Below are 26,938 nucleotides of genomic sequence, written 5' to 3' on the forward strand. Positions count from 1 at the left end.
CCCCCCTCCCACCTCAGGGTGCCGGACAGGTGTTTCACTTAAACGCCCGGCCTGGTTACATTGAAATCCAATAAAAGAAATAATTCAAAAAGTTAGTTCGACTTCCAGTATTTTGTGCTCGGAAAACGCTCAAATAAGCCTATTTAACGTGGGGCATTTTTTCCAATTAAGCTTCCCCAATGAAACAACAACCAAAAACAAAATTGCAGCAAAGTATCAAAACATGACCACGGGTTTATAATTTCTGATGACTCCAAAATTATAGTCCTTGCAGAGATGACTATGTTAATACATAGTGTCTTTGTGCAATGTCTCTGAAAAAGCACTAAGCGGCTGTATATTGTAATATCAACGAGTATTCGTGTCCTTGAATAGCCTACTGTCAAGCTCCAGGTTTTTTTCATTCATGTAGATTGTATATTCTTAATAAAATGTAAATATACTCAAAAGCTAGGGAACATGCATGTTTGACCACCATATCAACAGATATTGATTAAATTATGTGAATTTTTGAGTAAAATGGTTGAAGTTATCATATCAAAACATTGAAGATACAGGTACATTTAGACTTGCCCAGATGAACGTTATGTTTGGGAATGCTAATAAAGTTTGAGTTTTTGAATCAGAAGCTGTCGTAAAGTAGATGTTTGTTTGTCGTGCAACTGCTGGTTGCCATAACGACAGGCAAGATGGCAGCAATGGCGGCAGGAGATGAGCATGCTGCTGGCGAAGTTTTGAGAGGACTAGCCCGGCATTTAAACTGTCTGAATGAAGAAAACAAGGCGACGAGGAAAAGAGCCCTAGAGCAAATCAAGAGAGAGACGGTAGATAAAGGACTTTCCAGCAGCGTCTTACAGGATATTTTCTCTGCTCTCCTCAAGCCTCTCCTCAAGTGCCTGTCAGATCCGATGGAAAGATGCAGAGAAACCGCGATATCAGTGATAAAAGAGTTTATTCGTTGTGTTCCTAAACCGGAGGAGTCGCTGCCTTATCTCATGCCGTGTCTGGCTCAGAGGCTCGGGGAGAAAGAAATCCTGGAGCCGGCGGAAGAGCTCCGGCTTTCAGCCGTTGAGATGTTGACTCTGACAGTGGAGGTGTGCGGGAAACATTTAGCGCCGTATCTGAACGAAATGATCAACATACTGCAACGAACTATCATCGACCCTTTCCCGGATGTAAAAAGAGAGAGTTGCAAATGCACAGTCAAGTTTGCACAGTGTGTACCAGGTTGGTGGCACGCTTTGTGTTGTTGTCAAGGTCTGTTGCCATGGTTTCAAGGCAGGCAGACAATGAATAGCTAAATCACTTGAATTATTTTTTATCATTAATGTCCACAGACTTCCCTTTACTTTTGAATGTAAAAAATATTTTTTAATCTGCTGGTATGCTTTTAGTTAATTGATCAGTGTGATGCTTCTCAACTTCGTGGGCCTGCTTCACTTTCAAAATAAAGTTCATCAACCAACATCAGACCCCGCTGTAACCTGATGAATATGTCAGTCACATATATCCGATCATTTGTTGTGACAAACACTGGTCATACTCCAGTAAATCACCAGTAAAAAGGATGAATCTTTTGGACTCATTCAGGTTGACTTAAAATTTCAGTTTTAGTCTATACGTTGTTGCTAATCAGTGCAGGACTGTAATTCAGACTTTGAGTAAGTTATATTGTAATGTTAAAGAAATTGAAATAGTAGGACATATTTCCAATTTGTTATTAAAATACCAATAATACGTACATATTTCAAACTATTACATGAATTGGAATTGACAAAAGTATGTTTCTACTCCCAGAGCACTTTCACATGCAGGCTGAGAGTCTGGTCAAGCCTCTCATGCAGACGATTGCTCATCAGCACTCCCGGGTACGAGTGTCTGTCATCGAAGCTACTGGAGCAGTCATTCAGCATGGCACTGGGAAAAATGTGGATGACGTACTCTCTCACCTGGCACAGAGACTGTTTGACGACTCACCACAGGTTCATCATCAAAGTTTGTGATCTCTGGCATGAACAAACCAATACACAACCTGTTCAAGTGCTCTCACCACTTTTTTGTTTGTTTGTTTGTTTTTTCTTTTTTTCTTTTCCAGGTAAGAAAAGCCGTGACTGTAGTTGTTGGAGATTGGCTACTTCACATGAGAGACAGATACTCTTACTTCCACAAACTTGTCCCACTCCTCCTGAGCAACATCAATGATGAGGTCCCAGAAATAAGGTAATCAACCCTTTTCTTTATGATATAATATGTCACATGAATATATCATATAATAGTGCTCCAGTTCATGTTCGAGAGAGTTTGATAGTCTCAATATCTCATATCTCTATAATATATGTTTCCATTCCACTTCTGCAGACTTCTAGCTGCTGATTTATGGAGACAAGTAGGTGCACAGTGGGAGAGGGAGAATGAAGATGACATCAAGGACAAGATGGATTTCCTTCTCACCCCACCTGCTTTCTACCCGCCAGGAGGTGAGTCAGAGTTGGCGAAGCATATGCTTCTTTGCCATTTTTACTTTTAAAAAATGGATAGAATCCGATTGGAACAGAATGAACGATGAAGTGTCTGATCATCAGCATATGCACCATTACTTTTACATGTACATATTCACTCATATGCAGTAAAGGGGTTCTTATTGTTATTATTATTATTGTTCTCTGCAAATATTTGCCAAATGAATAATATTCATGTTTTATTTCCTGTTTTAGTTGTTTGATCTGGTCAAATCGCAGTTTGAACTGGGTCAATTTTAAAGAGAGGTCTAGGCACCTAAAGCTCCTGTTAGCATCCATTGTTGAATACTGCAAATAGTAATGATGGAAGGGCTAGAACGTTTAGACAGGCCTTGTGTTTACTTGTTGAAATAACTTGAAGAAAGTTCTTTGGACCTGGCTTAATCTCACATTTAAAACTCAGGCTTCCCTACACCATGTAAATTGATCTGTTATGTCTATTTAGGTAGAAGGATTAATTTAGGAGAAATATGATTTCAAGGGTTGCAACAGTATTAATTCCCAGGTGCATTGGCTTCGCTTGTCTCTCCCTATATGTAAAAGGGTACCTGTCACACCAGTTAAAGGCAAATGTAAATTTTTTATCTAAATGTAATAACCCACACCTCACTGCATTAAATCATCATTCTTTAGTATAGCTGTCCAAGGTTATTACATTCAGTAATATATAATGCTTTGTATGACAGCGTAGTTTTCAGGACAGGCACTGGCTTGGAAAGATAAGTGTTTGCCTTGGGGCCGGGAATGAGTGTGAACCTGAACATGGTGACCATGGCTTCCATGTGGGGCCAGGGTAAATTTAAGTGTGTGTGTGTTTGTGTGTGTATCAAAAATAGTGTTCCTTAGAACATGCATTTTGGTTAAAGCTCATATACGTGTCCCAAAGCTAAATGTGTGGCAATGTGGATGAATACAGGCTGTGCCTGGGGACAGGAAAGGAAAGGAAGAGGCTCCCTCTCTCTCTTTTGTCTTTCTCCTTCTTGCCATCATAAATCTGCCGGGCCTCCCAGTGTGTAGAGGTCACTGTCAAACAGTGAAAGACAGCCAGAAAGGGGCTTGTTTTGTCTTGTCCTGGTGTGTTTCTCTGATTTATCTCTGTCTTCCTTTAGATCCCCCTTCCTGTCTCATTAGTGTGTGTTTTAGCAAAGGACTAAGCTGGGACAGAGTGAATAAGCAGGGGTAGAAAGGGAGGCCGAATTTGAAATGTAGTTTGAGAATGCATTTCACTTGCTCTGACAAGTCTCTTATAGGGGAAATGTGTTGAGCTGGTACAAAGTGAACACACATATGAAAACCTTTGAATCAGACATATTTACTTTCATGTAAATGTTGTTTCCACAGTCTCATAAAATTAACCGCACACAGAGACACAGAATTAGTTCTTTAAAGAAAAGATCAACTTAAATTAAAAACTAATAAATATCCCAAACATGACAAACTGAAATTTATGCATAGTTGAATGTTCTCCATTTTACCCTCCAGTGGAGCGTCCTGGGCTTGGCTGCAGAGAGTTGGTGATCAGAAACCTGGGCAGGCTGGTGCCAGCCATCACTCATGATATAACCGATTGGCTGGTGCCCACGCGGGTCAGGACGTCTCAGCTGCTTTCTGTGCTGCTGCTCCATGCCGAGGACCACAGCACCCAGCATATGCAGCCCCTCCTGGCCACTCTCTACCGGGCATGCACTGACACAGAACAGGATGTGGTCAGCAATGTGAGTTTGAAGAGAGAGTCTGTCTTTTTTAACATGTAAAGAAAAAGTAAACCTGGCATGCATGATGCAGAGTAAGGAGTATTCTAATAAAGAAATCTGTCTACCCTGGGATTAAATGAGATTCTATACATCATAGAGCCATTTCCTTTGTTGAGGGGTCAAAAGAGGCATTTAGTAATGCTCAACCTCTGTGCAGGCAATAGAGTTGCTTGGTAATATTTCAGTTATTATCATACTAAATGATTTCAGGATACATCTGTTGAGCTTTGAGTCAGCACTTCTAGTGGCATGTGAGTTTCTCACTGTTCTCCATTTAGACTGGATCAAGCAGAGCTCAAGGACTTGGGATGCACCTGGTTACGTAGGAGGATTGTACAGATCTTTGATGTGCGAGACATTAAAAGTGGACATCCTGTTGCTCTTGTCCCCCTTCACTGTCTTCCTCTCCCTCTTTCTTTACCTACATTCAGTGCCTGGCATCTGCTAAACTGTTGGGAACCTTTGTCCCTCCGGCTGTCTTTCTCAAACTGTTGCTGGATCATGTGACAACCCCCTACTCCTCCTCCCATCCCTGGGCTCCCCTGATGGTGCTTGCTGCGATGTTGGGTGGCTGCTACAAACCCCTCCTTCAACCACATCTCGAACAGATCGCCAACACTCTGGGACAGCCTGACGTCTGCCAGGAATATCAACAGGTCAGCATGAGGGAAGCTTGCTTTTGGTTGTGGTTGACTTGTTTTTGACTTATTTACTCAGGGGATAACTGTTTTTGCCAGTATCTACCATTCACACCCAACACAACCACATCCTTCTGCTTTTGTTAACTGACTACCTTCATTGCCGTAGCAAATCTGACATTTTCTGTGAAAAGGGAATGAGTTTCTATTTTAAATAATAAAACATCAAAGCCAGGTGTGTTTTGATGACAAGTTTGCCAGGTTTTCTCTGTCCTACATGTCTGGATTTTTCCCTCCTGATCTGTGTGCACCAGCTGTTTCTCTTCCAGTCTTGTTAGGTGATCTTGGCAGTGTCATAGAAGGTCATTTTCTACTCTCTCTGTGTACCCTAGCGCTCTTATTTTTGGCAGTGACAGTGAAGCAGTGAAACTGTATATTTCTCGCCTAATTTGTCGCTTATGGAAATAGGTTTCATGATAAGGTGCCACATCTCTTAAAAGGGCTTTAGTTGAAGAGTTTTCAATAGCACTACTGTACACAGGGAGTTCACTGGGTTCATCGTTGAGTAATTATCCAAAATGCCAATTTTGCCAAAGGGACAGTCTGGCTACATTGTTTTTTTTTTTTTCCAAAAGCCTAACACTCCAGGTCCATGATCAAAACTTCTCTGTTCACACACAATTGTCAAATGTTCCTCTTCAACAATGAATGTCTCTTTTTGCTTGTTTTGTTTTTTTCACACTCAGATAAATTATTAAAAATGCCTTTTGAGTTTGAAATGACAATTTGCCAGTGGAAAAATCCCATCAAGACCACAGCAGACTCTTCCCTGTTGTTTTTTTTCCACCCAATATGTTTCTCTTTCACAATCAAAATAAGTTGTCTGACAAAGTTATTTTCTGATCAAACTACTCACTCACCTATGCCCTTGACCCCACCCTCCTCCCATTGAGGCAGGCAAGAATTTCCTCCCTGGGATAATAATAACACAAATCCACTAATTTCATGCGACCTCAACATGGTTGCTCTGACCTTCCTGACCAGACAAGGCAGTGCATAGTCTTTGTCTTTTTTATGGCCATGTGTAAGGTCTGCACCAGACTGTGGTTTAGCTACACCATTGAAAGAATCCCTGAAATTTCAAAGCCTGTCTGGTCAAGGCTGGTGATAAATGGGGGGAAGGTGGGGGCTATCCAGCAGGGTCAAACAAAGAAAGAACTAACAGGACGGGATGGTCACACGTCACACAGATGGAGGCAGACCTCTGCTTCCTCTCTGTCTGTTTGTCCATCTATCTCCCCGTGTCATTCTCCCCATCTCTGTTTCAGAGGGCATAGCAGAGAGTGTTGTGGTTCGAGAGTTCTCCCAGTTACAGCACCTGCAACATTCTTCGACACCAGACAGAGTTCATAGTAGCGAGCAGGGCCAGATCACTGTGTGGCTGTAAATAACACCACGAGAGACAGGAGCACCTGCATCCCGTTCTCTCTCTCTCTTTCTCTTCACAGTGAATTGCTGACCCAGAATATTGTACACTTACTCACTCAGATCATTCACAGAGGACTGATTTTTTTTGGATATGATTATTGTTTAATAATCTGCAGAGTAACAGACACAAATAGCAGACACAGTATCATTGTTTTCCTTTGTTCAGCTTTTTAAAAAATTAAGGCATCTTAAGCAGCTTTAAAAGTATGTTTACTTGGATCCAAGTAGAGGGTTATGTGCTATTTGAACCAAAGGCAGAGAGAAAGAAAGAGTGAAATTTGACTTGGACAAAATGAAGCCTGTAAAAGAAATGAAATATAAACAATGTTCAAAGTGAATGGTGGCAGGAGGAACTGTGAGGCTCTGTGGGGAGTGCGGGAAACAAGCTGGAGATTTGGAAGTTGATATATGATGCTTCTGTACAACTTAACCTTCCAGGCTCTTTCAAGTGCCTGTTTTCTTTTCTTTATTTCAGTCAAGGAAAAAGACAGCTTACCAAAATACATGACAGATGCTCAGCGGAAAATAAAAACATTGGTTAGAAATTGAAGTTGATGTCAAGTGCTTGAGGGAAAATGAAAGACGAGCTGGCGGTTAGAGAAACCGCCACGTTCCGAGGGTACCTTGTCTAGTTTGAACGGGGGTGTTTGCTTATGGATCACATATGGGCATCTTTTTTCACGGGGCATTCCACAGAAGATTAACACACCCTCACCATCACACACACACACACACAACTGACACAGATGACTGTCACAATGTTGTGAGCTGCTATAGTGACGGAGGCATCACAAATTCTGAAGAGCTGGTATAAATTAATAAAGATAGGGATGAGGAAGAATGGGATAAAGGAGGCTGAGTGAATGAGTAGCCATATTTATAGGCAGGCTTGTTTTCATTTAGCATGATGTCTTGGTGAAAATGTAAAAAGTGCCTGACCTACAGTAGAGAGATCAGCAGGAGAAGCCTCAGTCTTTTTCATTTTGTCTTTGCATGGACGACCTTCACAATGTAACAACTGCTGGTTTACTGTTGGATACACAAACGTGCATCCATATATTAGCATGTCTCTTGCATGCCGGCCTTTCATCATGAATGAAAGCTGCCTACTGCTCACTGCTCAACTGAACGACAAATGAAGAGAGGAGAGCAAAGACTAGAGAGCAAACTTTGCCTTTCAGGAAAGGGTCAACATCATATCCACCACCAATGTTTGTTTTCCGGTTGCCTTAGCAACATTAGTAGCTGCAGGGGGTGGGCTCCCCCGATGGATAGGAATCCATTGCCTGGTATGGTTCTTTAAAGTGGAGTCGTGTGCATGTGTAATTGATGCATTCACTAGTGGACAGATACACACACATTCTGGGTAATGAGGGCCCCTGGAGCGTGCACAGGCCAATGGAACCAGGTGTATCATACCTGGCTCCAGGTGTCCACCTAGTCATTACATCGCACAACTTTTTCCGCTCTCCCTCTTTTTCTCCTGGAGCCAGCCTTAATGGTTGCTTTCTGCCCATGTATGCAATGTGTATCCATATATTTGTAGGCTAATGTGTTTGTTGTTTTTTCCATTACTGGCTTCTTTGAGCTCTTAACTGGCCATTGAATAACCCCCACCCCAAATCAATGACTGTTTGATAGATATTCACAAGTGAACATACTGCTGTAAACTATTCTGAGTATTGTTAGCTGAAGAAATCGGGGCAAGTTGTGGTTGCCTGGAACTTTAGTTTAGCCTTGGACTGCTCAGGAAAATGTGATTGCAAATTTAACGAACAGGCTGGACTCAAGATGTGTGTAACAAACCTTTTTTCCAATGTGTGCTCAACACCCTGTTGCAAAATAAAAACATTTGCTCATGAGTCTCGAATCCTGGAAGCCCCATAGTGACCATTCCTCCTCACAAATCCTGGCTTTTTAAAATCTCTGAGAATCTTGGCTTAGCATTTGTTTTTTCTTGTAGACTAATTCCAAGCTGTGCAGCACAGTAACGACTCAAAATTAGGAAAAGATGTGCGTTTGAGTGGATGTGCTTTGAATGATTGAGAGAATGGGCATATGTTATTTACACCTACTAAAGTCTACCTTACCACCTACTCCACAGTAAAGCCAGCCCCCTTCCAACCAGCTATAATGACAGGCAGCTTGAAAACAGGAAAGGAGGCCACGATCCCAGTGATGGCATGGAAATTAGCCCGAGCCGCAGGTCTTTGTCTAAACATGAGCTTACCACAATACTGGCTGACAAGGGATGGAAATCTCACACACACACATTTGCTTAAATTGGAACAAAGTTGAGTTATTGTCTCTTGCACATACATTTGGTGATTTTTGTGTGAAATAAGAGATAAATGGGCTTGTGGATACTTTCAGCAATTAGGAAGGATTTGCTTGGTTAAAAGTGGGATTACTTTTGAGGAGTTTAGGACTACACTAAGAAGATGGTGTGCTGTGGCGGAGGAAGTGGAAAGCGGGGCGGGAAAAGGAGATATCGGATTTTGGAATAAAATGGAGGTCATTGGAAGACACATTGAGTGCACAAACTGAGCTCTTCTCACAAGAGTCACATTTTTTATAAACCATACAAGACAATATTATAATACTTCCCCTTGTCTCCCTCTTTCCCAGGTTATGTACTTGGAACAGTTGCTGGCCTGTGTGGATGTGCTGCTGTGTAAGTGTGAGTCAGACTGTGGCTCAGTCAGTCTGCAGCTGCTGCAGGTGCTGGTCACCGTCCAGAGCCTCTCCACTGAAACAAGTCTCAGTGAAAAGGTGAGAGAAAATGCTGTGAAGATACAGTCCCAGATTTATCTCCTCTGCTGCTCTGCTGCCACTTTGTACACCATGGGAAACCCAGCTTGTTACCTCATTTTTGTAACTCTGGAACAGTGCATTTTTTCTTCTTTCCATCACTTTTTATTAGAAAGCTAAGCTGGTTTTATGAAGCAAGAGAGCTGCTCAAGGAATGTAAGCATTTCTACAGGTTCAAAGTGTGCATGGCCAACAGTATAATTACCCACTTAGCAAGGGGAGCCAAAATTGCACCTTTAGAGTGGAACTTTAAATCCAGTGCTGGGTGAAAGGTGGGGAAAAAGAAAGACAGACAGAATAAAAAGCAAAACAAATAGGGAGACATGACCAATGTTTCTTAGCATGTGTGTGTCATCAGCCCAACCCCATCTGTGGTTCCATAAAACCTCCACAGGTCACAAAAACAAGCTGATACGTAAGTAACAAGCTTTCAATTTGTGGTCAGACTCCCCATGCGAGGACCAAACAGGAACATTAACAAATTAAGCTGGTCGTGTCACAGACCTGTGTGTCGCCTAACTTCTTGTCGCCATAGGACGCTAATGACAGGGAGATGGCAGGGAGATGACCGGGAAATAACTGGCACCGGTGCTTACCAGACACCACACGGTCCACCACTGTGTGCACGTGTTTATGTCTGTCTGCATCTGTGTATGATCAGACAGACAGCAGTGTTAGAGAAGAGATGCAAAGGAATGGAAAGAGACAGAGGGTGAGAATGACCTTGGGCATTCCTGGACGCAGAGGAAAAGTCAAACATGTTTTCCCAGAAAGGGGGCATATTTTTCCCAACAGTGGACAGTTCAGGGTTGTCTAATTCTCTTATGATGGAGTCAATTTGTGACTCAGATATTGTCTCTGTCCCTGTCCATCCCTGAGGGACAATGACACGAACTATGTCGTGCCCTAAAGGTCTGTTACTCTGCTTTAATTTTTTTCTCTTCAATCTCTCATTCCTGACCTTTCCACTCAGCCCAGCTTTATTGGTATGTGTCTGTGCATGTGCGCGTGTCTGTTTCTGTCGGTTCCTGTGCCTGTGTGACATCCTGTGTATTTGTCGGAGTTTTTGTCTCTAAGTGGTTTTATGTGTGAGACCTTGTCATGCCACGGGAAGAACAACACCGTAGTTGTTCTTCCCGTGGTTTGACATGATGATTTTGCACCTCCCATGTGTACAGCATCCAAAGAATTCCCAAAATTGCGAGAGAACTGATGTAGTTATTTAATTTAGACAAAGTGTTGTTCTTACTTATTCTCTTCATTTTTTATCCCCCTAATGTCCTCTGTCTCTTTGACTAATTTCTTTATGTTTTCAAATAAGAACTGCAGCATAAAAATATGGTCTAATTCTGTTCCATCTTTGCTTCTCTCCCTCAGGCCTTGGAGAGTCTACAGTCCTTGTGCAAGGTGCAGAGCCTGGACTCAGTGATGCAGCTCTATAAACAACATATGGGCCAGCTGCTGGACTGGTTGTCTGCCTCTGTCAACACTTGGTCCAGTTACTCCCCACAGAGGCTTCAACTGCATATCATAGTTACACAGTCAGGTGAGAAGAGAAGCCTGAATGGACACATTGCCAAATCATACCACAGGTGCTAAGGTTTGCACGTAGCAGGTCAAAAAAATACAGTGAGATGCTCAAGAGATTGGTCACTCAAAATCTTTGTTAATGCATAGGAAAAAGGCAACAATCTGAACATGCTCCTTGAGTCCATTTCACCCCAACATGTCAGAGAGACTGTAGTCTTTGTAATTTTTTATCAAACATTACTTCATAGTGTGATTGGTGAAGCCATTCTTTCCTGAACTTGTTCAGACGCAACATGTTACATCATACTTTGAACGCCAAGCTGTCTCTCCTGTCTGCACATGATCCATCATCACGGCAAGTATGGCAACCTTCAAAGTAGCAGCTCTTGTAAATTTAAAGACTCTTAGTACTATGTTAAAATAGTCTTAAAAGTGTTAGGATGCATTCTTTTCTTGCAGTTGACTTCACAAAATCAGCAGGGAGCATCCTCCCAATCCAAGTTTTCCATTGTAAACTATTGAGTTGCCTGGACCTGGATGTCATTGCTGGTTGAAAAATGTTTAAGGTTACATTTTCTATGATTTATTACTTAATGCATAGAAGGATGTGTGCGGTTCCATTCTGATGTTCTTAAATGATGCCCATCAATGTTTCTAACACAGAAACAAAGAGGGAAAAAAGTTTTTATTTTCAGTTACCCAAGCAGAGAGGGTCATGGTAAAATGCACCCACATAGGAAAAAAAAACATGGGTGCCATTAGCACCAGTTGGCTTGCTGACTTTTGAAAATCCCTGTCTCTTTCTCTGTTTGTCAGTCAGTCAGCGTGCCTTGGACTTGTCTAAAAGGTTTAGGCTGTGCTCGTGTGGCTATGAGTGTGTGTGGTGCTGCAGGTTAAAAAGTTTGTGACCCTGTCTTTGCTGCTGACACTTTACTTTTCCTCCCCCTATTCCATATAATCCTTCATCATCAGTGCTCTCTGTGGCACACTTTCATCTCCAATCCCCTCACCCCCCTCTTTCTAATTGACCGGGCAGCCGGGTACCCCTTTAATCCTCACACAAAAAGATACGTGTACACACACACACACTCACTCACTCACTCTCACAGCTAACTGACCATTGCAGTCTAAGTTCACTCAGTGATCTCCATGCAGGTCACTACATCAAACAGAACCACAGCTGCTTGCTCTTGACCTTCCTGAGGATCAAGGCCACTTTGAAGCTCAGTGTGTATCAGCATGTGTATATTTTATTTGTGCATGTTTAATTAAGCCTTCTTAAGGTTATTATTCTCTTATGCAAGTGGCAAGCCATGGCTGGAGGCATAATGTTTACTGGTTGTAATTCTCTGTTGTAATGTGTCCATTGAATCTGACTCAGATCAAATGCCGCATGTCATCTCCTCTCCTTTGTCTCTACATTTCTTGTCTGGTTATGGTTAACAGTTAAATATCAAGTTTACTGTGACCGTAACAAAGGTTACAGGTCCACTTCACTGTAATAATTTTTTACAAGCACCTCTCCAATGATTGTTGAACACTTGACTTTGTTTTTCTTTTTCGTTTAATCACTCCACATTAAGAAACGTGCAATAAAATGGGTAAAATGAGTGGCAGAGCATAACAAAGTCATGTGCTGCACATATTATGTCAGTCTAGATGAGCATGCGTGTAAACTGCAACTTAAAAGGTCAGCGGGGGCTGCCAACCATGAGGCAGCCTCTCTGGATTATGCAGATGTGATCTTTGGTCCATTAACAGAACCCAAGGACTTCATTACTGGCAGCAGTGTCTGTATTGTGTTTCATGTGAACGTGACTCAGAGAAATTGACCCTGTGCTGAACAATTGACAGTAGTTAATATGACAAGTGAGAATTGGTCAGTTTGCTTACTCATCAACTCTTCACATACTGTCACACAATCTGTGTTTGTTTGAGACAGGAACAATTATTGCCCTCTCATATCCTCCTCAGTCTTTTGTTCTTCAGCCAGGAAGAGAATGTCTGATCCTTTGTGTGTAGATTTGGACAATCTCCCATACTTTCTTTCTCTGTGGTTAGTCGCAATGCCTTGCTCAAAGACAAGATTCACGTCTCTCATAGTTTCTAAGCAGTGCACGTAAAGTGAATTCTCAGATTGTTGTCTTGTCTGTATGTATCTGAAGTCACTGTGAGATCACCTGCATACATCTCCTCTAACACCCTTGACTGAAGGACACTCTTTGACTGACACGTCCCCGCTCTGTTACCCTTTCTGTTTCTCTTTTCCCGTATCTCTTTATGATATTGGCCGCCACCCTCGGGCTGTTGCAGGATTTCCTCTGTCTACTCTGATGTCTGTACAATTGAGTCCAAACAGGGCATGGACTTATCACAGATTACTATATATAGCTATGTAAACATGCAATCAGACTGTTAGTGGGTGTGTGTGTGGGCATCAGCGTAAATGGGAACAAGTTTCTCATTTTCCTGAAATAGACACTGGTAGAAATACTCTCTGACACCAATAGTTTTTTATGTTCCATTTCCTCAAAGTTCTTTGTCACTGTCTCACCAGTCCATCGAGGTCACAATAACACAAGCCCTCCAGTCAGTGCTTAACACAAAAAAAGGTCTTAGGTCTATGTTGGCTTTTTTTTGTTTGTTTGTTTGTTTGCAAATTGACAGTTTGTGCTAGCCAAGAAAGAACAAAAATACTTTTTTTAAAGAAAGGTTTACAATTTAAAGATTTACAGACAGGGCAATTATTACAGTATCTTGACAAACGTGTGTTTGTGCATATGTTATAGGTCCAGTGATCGGGGAGTTTGTGAGCCAGTTGATGCTCCTGCTCCGGAGCTGCCTCAATCCAGACAAAGACCCAGAAATGAGAATGAGTACCTTCACAATGCTTGCCAAGTTGCTACTGGACTCAGCCAATACATTGGATTCCCAGGGGTGAGCGGGACACATGCATACATTCACACAGAAATACGCACACAGTGTATTTCACAAAGGCCCTTACAACCATCTGTCTATTTTATATGTCTGTGGTTTATTAATGTATTCATGTCTCTCACAATGAGGTATATCCAGACAATGATACAGTTGTGATAAGTCCATAAATGGTTGCATAAAGTCTCACCTGACTTGAAATACCCTCTTAGGGAGCATCATACAGACACATTCAAATGACTCACCTCCCAGCATGCATGAAGAAGACAGCGCATGCTGTGTAAATGTCTTGTTGGTAATTTTAATGACTATTGTCTGATGATGGAAGTAGGATTTGATGGATATTTGACACTCAGAGGAAGCTCTCATTTGTAGCTTCTTCCTCTCTGTGACACCCACCCCTCCATTCAGGGTCCCCTCTGAGTCCTCAACTGTGAAGCCCTCAGCCCGGGCTCAGAGCTCTAATCTGAGGGAATGCGTTAAGCCTGAGGCCCATCCTGGGTCAGAGTGATCACAGCAGCTGCTCCTGTCAATCAGAAAGACAAACCCTGGCCATTGGGTTTCTATAGAGACATGTACACAGCATGTCTCGAACCCTAAAATTACAGCAAATAAGTCTATACGGGTTGGTAGGCATTTCCATTTGCTATTTGATAACCGAAGGGATAAACTGCTCATCTTTTTTGGATGCACTGGAGGATGTTGAAAGTGCCTTTTCCTGAACCTGGCAACAGCGTAAAGAGTACAAAACAAAATAATCCCCACTGTCAGTGAAATATGTTTCATAAACAATGGTTGGGTTCTTAAGCCAAAATATTCTGCCGCCTTTGCCAAAAATGGGGAAATTGTAACTTTGCTTTCAGTTTTCATCAGATTATTTTATCCATAAATGTGCAGGCTAGACAAAAGAGGCCTCTGTTTTTTCCCCACTCACAGTGTGGCCACCTGTGCTGCTAACAACGTCTCTCATTGCTGATCTGTATTTCAAGTAATCACAAAACCATCAGGAGACACAAATCATGTTACACCTTCAAAAGGTTTCAAACAAATGCTTAACTTGCATTATGTGGGGCTGTGCGGTCTGCCATAATATTTCCATTCATACCTATCTCATTCCTCCATTCATAATTTATCACCTGATCTTTGCTCAGCAGATTGTAGCCCACACACACATGCTACATGTCATCAGAAGGACAAAGCTAGTCAAAGAGAAAACCACTTCTCTTTGTTCTACAACCAAATTGGCATAATGACAGCTCAGCTTCAAAACAGGCAAAAAGGGAAAGTATGTTTTTGTGCATGTTAGTGTCTTTCATCAAGACACACACACGTAATGTTTTTGTTTCATGTGGATTTGTGTGCTGTGATTAAAAAGCAGGATTTGAAATTTAAGTAGAAGGTGATGTGAGGCAAATGAAAGTCGGTACTCATTCTCCCTAGATGTGGCAGCCCGAGCTGAGGTGCCACCTCTAAGTGAGATAAGACTGTGTTTTTATGCATCGGTGAATGACAAAAGATCCCTCTCTTTGCTCTTAATTTCAACTTTCAAGACATCAAACAGAAAACGCTTCTCTGGGTGAGATCATGCTTTTATTAGAAATCTGTTCAGGAGAAGTCATAGTCAATGTGGAATGTATAATTTTCAGTAAAATACACCATGACAAAATTACACAGCTCTAAGTATACATGTATATTAAAAATAGGATTTATACAGTTGCACATTTTAGAACATTTCTGAAACAAGACAACTCATTTGCAGACACTGATCAGTTCAAAGAAAATAAGATTTTTAAAACAGTGGAAAGGAATAGGTAATGCAACTTGAATAATTATCAGTGTACCAATATAGACATCTCCAAAATCACGAAGCGCATAGGCACAGGTAGAAACGTAATTAGGGATTTTGTTGGAACAAAGATAATTTCTCTAAAATCTGTTAATGGAAATGATTGAGTCACTGCCCAGTCCCACTGGATGACAAACTCAGTCACTCAGAATAATGTAGAATTTCAGCTGTGTTTTACGAGAGAGAGCAGTTTGGTCTGCAGCTGCTTTGTTAGTCTTGCAGAAACACAGGCAGCTCTAATGTGTAGAGACCCATGAGATGCACTGTCGAATTTCCCTGGCACTGGTGTGTGTTTGTGTGTGTGTCCACGAACGTACATGCGAAAGGTGAAATCCTAGTCTTCTTTCTCCTGGGCATCATCCCTGTAATGTGGAAATATGTTGTTCCATCTTCTGCCATCATTTATGATGAGCTTTCAACACCTGTCAAGCTGAAATCCAGCAGCAGACAAGACTGAATTTGTGGCCCACAGTCTCCCCCTGCTGGCACTGTTATGTTATAACATTTTCTCAAATCATGACTATTGACAACAGCTGTGCAGACAGAAGTTTGAGGCAGCAACCAAAGTTTGCAGGGTTTGTTTGCTGCAAAGAGTCTGGTAGTGAGTGTGATAGGATTTCAGAAGGTTTAACATGGGAAAATGAGGCAAATGGAAACAGTGGACACCCAGATGTTGTACTCCTCACTTCCTCCCCAACTCGTCCATCTGCATTAGAGAGAGAGTGGGAAAATAACTGCAGGGTAGGCATTGTGTTGGAGTTATTTATGAAAATTCACATTAAGGCTTGCTTTGTTATCACATGGAGCAATAGCAGTGTGTTCCTGCTCATCTGTTGTGTCTCCATGTTCTTACTCTCTGTATTCTGACAGGCAATTCTGTGATGAGTCCGAGAGGTTTCTATGTGACATCCTGCTTCCTAACCTGGTGTGGCATGCAGGCCGTACGGCTGCTGCAGTCCGCACCTCGGCCCTCAGCTGCCTGTTCGCCCTGCTGCATGGAGGGGCCATCACACCTGGACAGGTACTTACATACAAACAGATAGATCCCCTCTTCAGAGATGGCATCTACAAATACATCAGCCTCCCCCAGGACATGTATGACACATTGGTTACATTTACCTGTGCAAAGGGACTCTTGAGTATTTGTAGCAAACACTGGATGTGAACTTCTTGCAGTGGTACATACTCCCTTTTTTTTATTGACTCGGCTGTAAGGGAAAAGATGTGTAGTGCATTCTTCTCTTCCATCAGGACTTGACATTTACTTCAAAGTCTCTGTTTTATCCATCTCACAACAAAATAGACAATCCCACTTGGCCATTTAGGAAAATATATTATCCACCATCGTTGTCTCTTTGGCTGAAAGAGTTGGCCACAGCAGGTAGCAGGTGTACGAGGGGCCAAGCGGGTTCACATACCTTTGTCCCTAAGGAACAATGTGTACAGTGTTCTGGGCCCTTGTTGTATGAAGGAGCTCTCCCCGGGACATGCCCTTGCACCTGTCTGTGGGAGCATGTGCCCAGTTACAGTATGTGTGCTCACACTTAAAACACATCTGGCTTCATTTCCACATTGCTTGTTCGGAGTGACCAATTGGAATGAGCTCACACACACCTCCTCTATTCACACATCTTTAACGAAAACACAAAGCAAACAGCTGGGGGATAATGTGAAATTGGGTGTGGGTGTGTGGGTGTACGTGTGCAATCAAACTTTTACTATCAGATGGCACCTACACATCCTCACAAGGATAGACAAATTGGAAAAGTGGTGACTAAACCGGACTGGACTCTTACATTAGAGAAACAACAGTTTTTGTGTCTTCACTAGTATCACAACAGACAGTTATTTCCACCAACAACTCAAACAGCCTTTCATTTAGGAGGACACTGATTCCTCAGTTCTCCCTGTGAAAACAATTAGCAGATCCACTTACACTTGGCATCCTCACATTGTCACTGATGTAATGCCGGATTACTTCTCTGCCAAATATTCCTCTTCTTTCCTCACTCTCCCCTCTTTTTTTTTTTTTTTTTTAAACACACTTCGCCTGCATGGTTTCAATAGCAAACAGACCAGATGACAGAGGTTTTAGCCATCACCTCTTGGCCCTGTGATTCATGGCACTTCGCCTCACCTTGTTTTTTGTCGATTTCCTCTGTTTCTCATCTGTTGCTGTGATAAAAACATTGGTCTTTTCTGGACCTCTGTAGATGGGCTCAGTGCCCTTGTGTCTGTACAAATTGATCCAGACCTGATGTGAATCTGTCATGCTTCTGGTGATATTTCACTTGAGTTTAAAAAAAAAAAAAAAAAAAAAAGTAATTGAAGCTTGTGTTTCCAGTTTAACTAACCAGTCACATCTTTTCTTTTATGATTGTTGATAGCTACAGTAAATGATTCTGACAATAAAGCCTCAAAGGAGGCACACAATATCTAAGACTTTCACACAAAAACACAATTTTGAATTAATTAGTATTTTAAACAATTGATTTTTCTTTTTAGGGAAGAACTTTTTCAAATAGCTATTAGATGTTAATCTCATCATCTGACATTTTAAAACTTGCCTTTTCTGTGTGCAGCTGATTCATCTGGAGGAGAAGCTGAGTCCACAGGTGTTGTCGGCCATTGAAGAGGATTCACAGATGGGCAGGCTGTTGGCATGTCGCTCTGTGTCTACAATCATCAGACTTATTGGAACCAGTCTGCAGCCTGAGTCTCTCAACAAGATCTATCCTGGTGAATGGCACAGTAAATGACCAACAGATAAAGATAATGCGCCACAGTCTGTCACAATTCACATAAAAGCATTGTAATTGTTTTTGTATAATTGTGCGTCACAGTTTTAGCATGAATTAAAACATTTTATTTATCTAATTTATGATCTCAATAAACTCTCATACCAAAGGTTTCATAATAGGAAATTAATGTCTTGAAGAAAATAGGACTGAACCCATTTAACAGCATAACTGTTATTCTTATTTATCTCTCTCTTGTCTGTTGGTATCATATCTCCACAGAGCTGTTGAAACGTCTGGATGACAGCAGTGAGGAGGTTCGTGGCGTGGCTCTGCAGACCTTGGGGCTGTGGCTGTCCAGCCTGACCGAAGGCTACAACCCTGAGTTGTACACTGCTCATCTGCAGCTCCTCTTCCAGCAGATCCTTCTTCATTTGGATGATCCTGAAGCCTCAGTGCAGGAGCAAGTGCTTGGTGAGACTGTGTGGGGTGTTTGAACCAGTGACCTCAGAGATGAGGACAGAGTGTTGATAGTTGGAGAGGGAAGGAGTTGTGATGGCTGTTGCAATGAATAATTAGTCTGCCTCTTAGAAAAGTGGACACAAATATTGGTGGCTAAAGTTTCCCTCCATATATCCCATATATCATCACTATTAATCATCACCATAACTACAATATATCTTAAGATAGAAATGTGGAATTATGGTGGATACAGGATAACGTGAACCACCACTGTGTGCACAAACCTATCTGGCGTCTAATCAGATAAACATGTCTCACTGATACAGATAGCAAGACTGATAATGGTGAATTTGAGCTAGTGATGATAGCAGAGTTTAGATGTGATGATCTGCAGACTGGCCTGCTGCGTCTGGGACACTCAAAGAGAGACTAGATTATTGTACTGGCATGCTGCCAGCAGATTCTTCCACTCTTTTGTTTCAAAAGCTCCCCATTATGCTTCTCTTTCACACAATTCATCACCGTGAGCAGCTGAATTCCCCCCTCCGGAGTACATCCCTTCATAGCTCAGGGTAAAGTGGAGTGAAACACATGATCCAGATTAGAACAAGCACCCACCTGAGAGAGACTCTTAACAGGTTGATATCTGTATGGTTTCTCCTCTGATATACCCAATCACTGCTTTTCCACCCAGGAGTCCCAACTCCCCTCCCACCCACACTCACAAAGGTCCCAGCTAATGACAACCACATGGTGACACCCCCCCTCACATCTGTCCACACGCCCATTTCCACCTAATCTCTTCGTCTTTTATCTGTCCATCTCTCTTCCTCCTCTCATACTCAGTATTTTCTGTGCCAGCCTGCTGTGTTTTATTCATGTGTCAGTAGTGGAAAGTCTGAGAGGCTTCTCCTCAAGTAAGTAACTGAGATTCAGCTCCTTTGGACTTTCATTCTCTCCCACTCACATGGATGTTAGCTGTCATTACTTCTGACAGGACACAGGTGAGCGCTGATGCCTTAGCCAGCAATGAGAGGCCTCACTACTGGATCTCTCATTTTCATACAACAGGGCAGAGCGGTGAAAAAAAGAGAGAGAAGGCATTCGCACGCTCACCAGATGCAGCAATAGCTTCCATACCATAGATTCTAGCTCTGCCAGAGAGCTTTTGAAAGACATGCAAGAACGATAAGCATTTTTTGTTGTTGCCAACGGTTATCAAGTGTCTCTAACCTTGACTGCAGAAGGCAGAATAACACACATAAATCAACTTTATGTACCGGCCTTCGCCCACATACTGCACAGCCATACTTCTTCTAGTTCAGTGATTTCCTGTCCTATCTGTGCATGTGTGGTTTTAGAATTTTCTTTAAAAAAAGCTATACTGTCACACAGTATGTTGAGTATTAACATTAATGGAAAATGTTCAGAGAATGTCTTTGCTGTTCCAAGAAATGTTCAATATGCCGTATTGATTTCATATAACAAACATCTTCAATACAGAGTTGGTGATGTATCAATAATAAAACTGATGAAATAGAAGTTTACTATACATCACAGTGCATCATCATATTTGGCCCCTACAGATACAAATATAAATCATTGTAGCAGCCTAGTTGTGTCACACTGTGAATCTCCATGAAGTACAGTAGACTGGTAGACAGCTCGGAGTCTCTTTGTGAAATCAGATGACCTAACATCTTGTTGAGTGATCGTCTGTATCTGACAGCACCAATAACCCACTTGCAGCACAAATGTGGAAGCGATCTTGATATCCCTGTTTGAAGCTTTCTTTTTTTCCCCTGCAGCTCGCTCTCTTCGATTTCTCTCTCTTTGTTCCTTCAATAGTTGATCTCATTCTTATGCTTCTTGGATTTCAAACACATATCTGTGTTGTGGTTTGATGTATGCAGCATGTCCTGACAGCATGATGGACAGCACCACCTCTCCATCTCATCTCTTCCTCTATCACTTCTTCAGGCCCCCACCCTAATAATCCCACAGTCCTGGCAGCCCGGCTGCTACCTGCTCAGTCACACACACACGGGTTGGCACGGGTATAACTCACTTCTCACAAGTCGTCATTGTTCTCCTTTAATCCACTGTCCCACTTCCCCTTCCTCCATCCCCGCCGTGTACAATATACACAAAAGCCAAAAATCCCCTCCATCTCATTGAAGAACAAAGACGGGTATATCAGATGATGAGTTTACATGAACTAACTCATCCAGAGTGACGGTATGTCATCACTGGAACAGGACTTTTTCATTGTGGTTTCCGAAGCATTTATCTGTTTGACAGCAATTCCAGTAATTCTTTATACCTCTGAAAAGCTGCAGTCTGTGTGGGAATGATGAGTAGAAAAAGTTTGAAAAGAGAATTATTGTCACCTAGTGGAGGAAAGGGGAGCCTATATTTCTGAGAGGAATGCTTCATATTTTACTCCAATTCATGCATGTGAAAGTCATAGCTACTAATTACTTTTCAGATTTAGATGTCAAATTTAAGAAGGTTTATCAAATATGATGGGCTGTTTTAGGTTAAATTGGACAATCAGTGAATTAACTAGTTAACTTTATTAGAAGACCTTTATCTTTTTTTAAAGGTCACTTCCAACTGCTCATCAGTAACTATTCTCCACTGCTAACACAACACGTTGAAAGATGCTACATAATAGTTATGACCTCTGTCTAAAATTCTGAAATATTAAAATGCTGTTGTACACTTGTGCACTCTTACACCGTAACCCTACAAGTTGCTATATTTTTGTATTATTTTCTGACATTGAATACCTCCTTTATTTAACCGTGTCCATTTATATATGATATTCTGACTGCTCACTCGTGTGTGTGTGTGTGTGTGTGTGTGTGTGTGTGTGTGTGTGTGTGTGTGTGTGTGTGTGTGTGTGTGTGTGTGTGTGTGTGTGTGTGTGTGTGTGTGTGTGTGTGTGTGTGTGTGTGTGTGTGTGTGTGTGTGTGTGCGCGCCCAGAGATCCTTAAGAAAGGCAGCTCAGTCCATCCTCTACTTCTGAAGAAGGAGGTGGAGGCTGTGAGAGACAAACATCGGAGTCCTCTCTACTGTGACCAGCTGCTGGAGCACATCAGCTCGTTGTCCTGAGTGACATGACACAGAAAAGACAAACACACTGAATATTGTGCCTTCATTCAGAGAGCCGTCTCTTTATGCCTGCCAAAGCCGGTTTTATGGCAGTCTAATAGACTAGAAGTGTCTAAGTTTGTCCACCTTAAAATTAAACTCAGTCATTACTTAGCTATTGGTTTTATATTCAGTCTTTTCAGCATTTCTATAAACACAGAATGTCTCTGTTAACGTATGTTCAAGGCCAGTTTCACTGTTGCATGTTATGTTTCAGGTTCAGATAGGCCACTTGTTTTCATGTACTGAGGGTGTGTTTTATATATTTGAATGAATCCCTCATAGGATCTTTTAGCACGTTCCTGTCTCAACATCCCAGCCTCCAGATGGTGCTGAGTCTGAGATGAGCTGGCTCATTTGATTTTGGCCTCAGTGTGTGTATTGTTGGTGGGTTTTGTTTTTTTCATATTTAGTTTAAAAGGAGGGACCATTTCAGATCTGTTAATACAAATCACATAAAATAAATCTTTTAAATATGAAATTCAGACTATGATTGGCTGTTTCGAACAGAAATAAACACGTATGCTGTTAATGAGCTCCTAAACTGCATCTGCTGAATCTAAACAAACTGTAATTGTAATTTCTGTCTTGAGCGGTTTTGTGCGCTTGACGTTGATGACGCCAGCGACCATCCCTCCCTTCTCGGCTCCCGTCCGTCCTCTGCACAATCTCCAAAGCGAATCAGCTGGTCCTGGTCCCTCCGTCTCTGGACCGGGACCATGTAGTCCCCTCGGTGCCTGACAGCAGAGCTCCATCCCGGCCATCTCCTCCTGAACCTCCTCCTGTGCCCCCCGTCCGTCATGCTGCAGACCGGGGATGAACTCATGTATTTCTCGGCGGTGTTTGTGCTGGTGATGCTGGGGACGAGGAGCGCCACCTGGGCCTCCCTCCTCACCGCCCTCCTCTACGTCTTCATGGTGATGTTCCGGTTCCCTCCGGTGCCGGCGGAGCAGGCCGGACGCGTCCTGCGTCCCGGGGCTCCTCCAGGCGACGTCCCGGTGGTGGCTCACCGCGCAGGGAGCCACGACGCCCCGGAGAACACCCTGGCTGCGATCCGAGAGGTCAGTCTGATGGACCGAAATGTTTATTCTCTGCAGTGCACTGTGAGGGGGTTTGTCTGATAAATACATTGATAGCTTTTGCACATTGCACATCCCATAATCTGAAAGGCAAATCTCAGCTTTTACACATCAGTGAATTGAACCGCCTCCTATTTTTATGGCAAAACTGCAGATTTTATTGCAGAATAGTCGCAAAATGGGAAAGCTGAGCCTTTTAGAGGAGGACACTGCAATCATAATTAACAAAGTAGCGCAATAAATAGGTAAACCATTCAACTGTTCTGTATTATAAATCTTCCCTGTTGTGCAAAATGTGGTTGGTTTTGGTTTCTCTGGTGTCCACAGTAGGTAGCCCTGCTTCAGGCCATATTTTTTTTTAGCTGACACTTAAGTTGTATTCATCTTTCATGTCACACAGTCTACATATGAACAGTCACTTAACATCAACTGTACATGTCTGTCACACTGAAATGGAGCTGTCATGCCAGAAATGTTCACCCCCCCCCGTATTGTTCTAGGCCAGCAGGAACGGGGCAACCGGAGTGGAGCTGGACTTGAGTTTTACAGCTGATGGCGTGCCAGTACTGATGCACGATGACACTGTTGACCGCACCACCAACGGTTCTGGACCAATTAGCAAATTGCAAATTGTCCAGCTAAGGAGATTAGACGCCGCTGCTCATCACAGGCTGAAGTATGCTTCCCATCAAACATTCACCTGCGTAAGCTTGTGATTTCCCTGCTGAGGACAGTGTGTGCGTGGAATAAAATTTTCAGTTTGTCAAAATGTTCTTGATTAGAAATAAGTCTGACTTCCAGACCTTCGTGCTCTTTTCATGTCGGTGATCCCTCACCACTTGCAAACATGTTTTGGCGCTCTGTTTTGATTCATTGTTCTCACTTAATTTTGTACACATGAGCCTATTTACCACTCTTTTATCAGCGTGGCGTGAGGGAAAAATATGTCTTCCCACTTGGCTTTCAAAGATTTTTGAAGACAATAGACAAAACATTTTCTGTTGTTTCTTTCACCTCCAGGGACAAATTCAGTGGAGAGAAGGTCCCAACTCTGCAGGAGGCTGTGGAGGAATGCATAAGACACCAGCTGACCATCTTCTTCGATGTTAAAGGCCAAGCTGATAAGGTGCATTCACATATTAAGTAAAAGAAAACATTTCTTCATATGAGATGGATTAAATGTTGGAGCCACATTAAAGCAAGCCACAATGATGAACTCGAGTAAGATCAGTATTTGTGATCTGTATGTGCACTGTGACGTAACATCAGTAACAATAGAGAGTATGACAAGAGAACATGCTGGAAGCATTGTAACAGCTGTCCATCAGTACAGCAGTCAGAATACTCTGACTCTCTGAGGCAGCACAATTTACAGTAAGCCAAGATAGTAGGACGTACTTTAACATTGTTCTCGGCATCATTTCTCCTGTTTTTTATGGAATATTAAGAAGCCTTCCTCTTATCCAGGCAGCAGCAGTGCTTCATGAGATTTATAAGAAGTTCCCTGCCCTCTACAATTCCAGTGTTGTTTCCTCCTTTGAGCCCAAAGTCATCTACAAGGTAACAACCATGGACAGATTGACAGTTTAAGCTTCACATGAAATGATGGCGCTTTAACTTACTTTGAACCCCCATACAGATGCAAAAATCTATTTTGTTTAACTCCGTATCTGTTTGAAAGCGCTTTCTTCATATAGATTTTCTTTTATTTTTTTTTATGTATGTAAAGGAGCAATGACACCACCTACTGGCACCAGGAGTGTTGCTTCTGGTATCTGAGGCTGATGCAAGACACTGCTTCAAGTTTTTGACAGCATTTTGTTGACCTCTGACCTCTTCTGATCCACAGATGCGTCAGACTGACCCCAACGTGGTCACGGCCCTGACCCACCGACCCTGGAGACTGAGCCGCTTCAGTGATGGCACTCCTCGGACCCTGTCAACGTGGGGTCAACTCTGGACCGGGATTCTCGACATCTTGTTGGACTGGGCGCACCACCACATACTGTGGAAGCTTTGTGGAGTTTCTGCCATCCTGGTGCAGAAAGACTTCATCTCACTGTAGGTGACATTAACAGTTTTCTATCACATGAGTGCACAGCTACAACAATAATCTGTGATTAGAACATAATAATTCAGAGTTTAAGTTGTTACGACATAGCTTAACTTGTATTTATTTGGTATGCTTGAATGTAACTTGCTAATCAGAGGACCTACGCTGTTTAAATCTGGTGTTTGGTTAAATATTTCAGTTACCTGGATTGCGTGAACCTATTCCAGCTTTTCTGTATTTCTTTTCCTTTTCCTTTTTATTTATTTATTAATTTTTTTGCAGAGAATATTGAAGTGGACATTTTAATTAATTCATAGCTAAAAACCTGTCAAACGATCTGAAAACAAACAAAAAAGAACTTTTTGCTGAACTACTCACAGCAAAAGAGCATGAGGGCACATCAACGGCTCATTCTCTGAGCTGTATCGTCTTACCTTCCCCTCAGGGACTATGTTCAGTACTGGGCTGAACGTGGAGTGGAAGTGGTGGGCTGGACCGTTAACACAGCGGTGGAGAAAGACTACTACCAAAACCTGCTGAAGATTGGCTACATCACTGACAGCTTGCTGGAAGACTGCGATCCTTATTACTGAATGAATGATCTTTCTCTCTCTCTCTCTCTCTCTCACGCACAAACACACACACACACACACACACTAATACTTGATTCACTAAAAGGAAAAAAAGTCACGTTTGATTACAGCATTTCAACCTTTCTGGATTAAGTCAAATCGAAGGTGGATGGAACATAGAAAATTTTGGTGCTATCTATCTCTGTAGTGGCAACTCAAGCTTTATAAAAACGCAAACGACTATCTGTAGATTAAGAAAACTGAATTGCCTGTAGCTGGCATACAGGTGATAACCCTTTAATTTACAGAAAACCATGAAAGCTAAACTTCAAACCTCCTTGTCCTTATCCTACTACCAGCAGCAATACATCCAGCCCTCCTGGACCAGGATTAGGATTCCACCACTTTAAAGATCTTTTCTACCTTCTGTGCTGAAGTTTGCTGCATCTTTAAAGAGACAAGGGAGTGAAGTGATGTAATATTAGACACACTGGTATTAAAGCAACACCTACTATTGTATTATGAATATTCTCAACATTAACTTTACAAGCTGATGACTTGAAGTTAGATTATACAAGAACTTGGTTGCTGTCATTTTGTGGCTCAGTTTCAGAAACTGTGATGAAAGTCAAATGTCTCCTTTGGGGTTTTGCCCTCTGGGTGACAACTTATCCCTCTGCAATAGAAATCAAATAAAGTAATTACATAAAAAAAAAAAAATCTACCTTTCCTTTTTTTTTTTTTTTACTTATCTCATGGCCCATTAAGAGACAAATTATAAAAACTTGAAATAATCTTCATTTGCCTGAAGTGGCAGTTTGGCGAAACTCATCCACTTTGTAATTTATACCAAAGTTGGTAGAACCCATAGTGAAGCTTGGTTGCATTGTAAACAAAGGTGTGTGTGTGTGTGTGTGTACAGTCATGGTTGTGCACCTGCAGTGTGTACTGTAAACACAGTGGCCACCTCGGAGGTTATTAGAGGCGCAGACACATCCGAGAGGATTTCCTTCATTTCATCCATATTATGGTAAAGCAGCGTTGGCTGTGTGGAGGAATAAAATAATTTAATAGCTTCCTCCGGATTAAAGGGCCCTCAGTGTCCACTAGGGGGCCCCTGGAGCCCCTGTTTCCTTGGTGGAGGTTTTTGGTTCACACTGGAAACACTGTCTCTTTAAAACGTGTGGGTCAGTCGGGGGAGTGTTGGACTGACGGCGTGCGTCCTCCTCCTTATGAATAACAGCCGCTCTGTCAGGATGTGTCACATTGTGTGGAGGAGAAGACAGGGGACAGAGGAAAAGACAGAGGGGAAGACGGGACAGAGGAAAAGGCAGGGAGCAGAGGGGAAGACAGGGGAC

At 42.3% G+C, this 26,938-nt stretch overlaps 2 protein-coding genes across 2 annotated transcripts; both read left to right on the forward strand.

Moving 5' to 3' along the window:
* The first annotated feature begins 698 nt into the window (after nt 1-698).
* On the forward strand, nt 699-22,351 carry dnaaf5 (dynein axonemal assembly factor 5). The gene is made up of 13 exons (XM_029508199.1): nt 699-1,227; nt 1,798-1,982; nt 2,096-2,220; nt 2,359-2,477; nt 4,002-4,234; nt 4,705-4,929; nt 9,028-9,171; nt 10,588-10,756; nt 13,530-13,677; nt 16,391-16,541; nt 18,103-18,259; nt 18,541-18,732; nt 21,710-22,351. The coding sequence occupies exons 1-13, from the start codon at nt 699-701 to the stop codon at nt 21,835-21,837; spliced, it is 2,505 nt and encodes an 834-aa protein (XP_029364059.1). The 3' UTR covers nt 21,838-22,351.
* LOC115047341 (glycerophosphodiester phosphodiesterase 1-like) lies at nt 22,157-26,087 on the forward strand. The gene is made up of 7 exons (XM_029508200.1): nt 22,157-22,263; nt 22,470-22,937; nt 23,456-23,631; nt 23,976-24,081; nt 24,423-24,515; nt 24,805-25,016; nt 25,454-26,087. Exons 2-7 carry the CDS (start codon nt 22,677-22,679, stop codon nt 25,599-25,601), a joined length of 996 nt encoding a protein of 331 aa, XP_029364060.1. The 5' UTR covers nt 22,157-22,263; nt 22,470-22,676; the 3' UTR covers nt 25,602-26,087.
* Nucleotides 26,088-26,938: the final 851 nt, after the last annotated feature.

Source organism: Echeneis naucrates, chromosome 8, assembly GCF_900963305.1.
Source record: "Echeneis naucrates chromosome 8, fEcheNa1.1, whole genome shotgun sequence".
Lineage (NCBI taxonomy): Eukaryota > Metazoa > Chordata > Actinopteri > Carangiformes > Echeneidae > Echeneis > Echeneis naucrates.

Bases quoted from the DNA above. Each gene is read 5' to 3' on its own strand.
- dnaaf5 (XM_029508199.1), top strand. From the start codon at position 699: ATGGCGGCAGGAGATGAGCATGCTGCTGGCGAAGTTTTGAGAGGACTA. The intron at 1,228-1,797 runs GTTGGTGGCACG...TTCTACTCCCAG, and splicing joins GTTTGCACAGTGTGTACCAG to AGCACTTTCACATGCAGGCT. The intron at 18,733-21,709 runs GTGAGACTGTGT...GTGCGCGCCCAG, and splicing joins AGTGCAGGAGCAAGTGCTTG to AGATCCTTAAGAAAGGCAGC.
- LOC115047341 (XM_029508200.1), top strand. From the start codon at position 22,677: ATGCTGCAGACCGGGGATGAACTCATGTATTTCTCGGCGGTGTTTGTG. The intron at 24,082-24,422 runs GTGCATTCACAT...CCTCTTATCCAG, and splicing joins TTAAAGGCCAAGCTGATAAG to GCAGCAGCAGTGCTTCATGA. The intron at 25,017-25,453 runs GTAGGTGACATT...CCTTCCCCTCAG, and splicing joins CAGAAAGACTTCATCTCACT to GGACTATGTTCAGTACTGGG.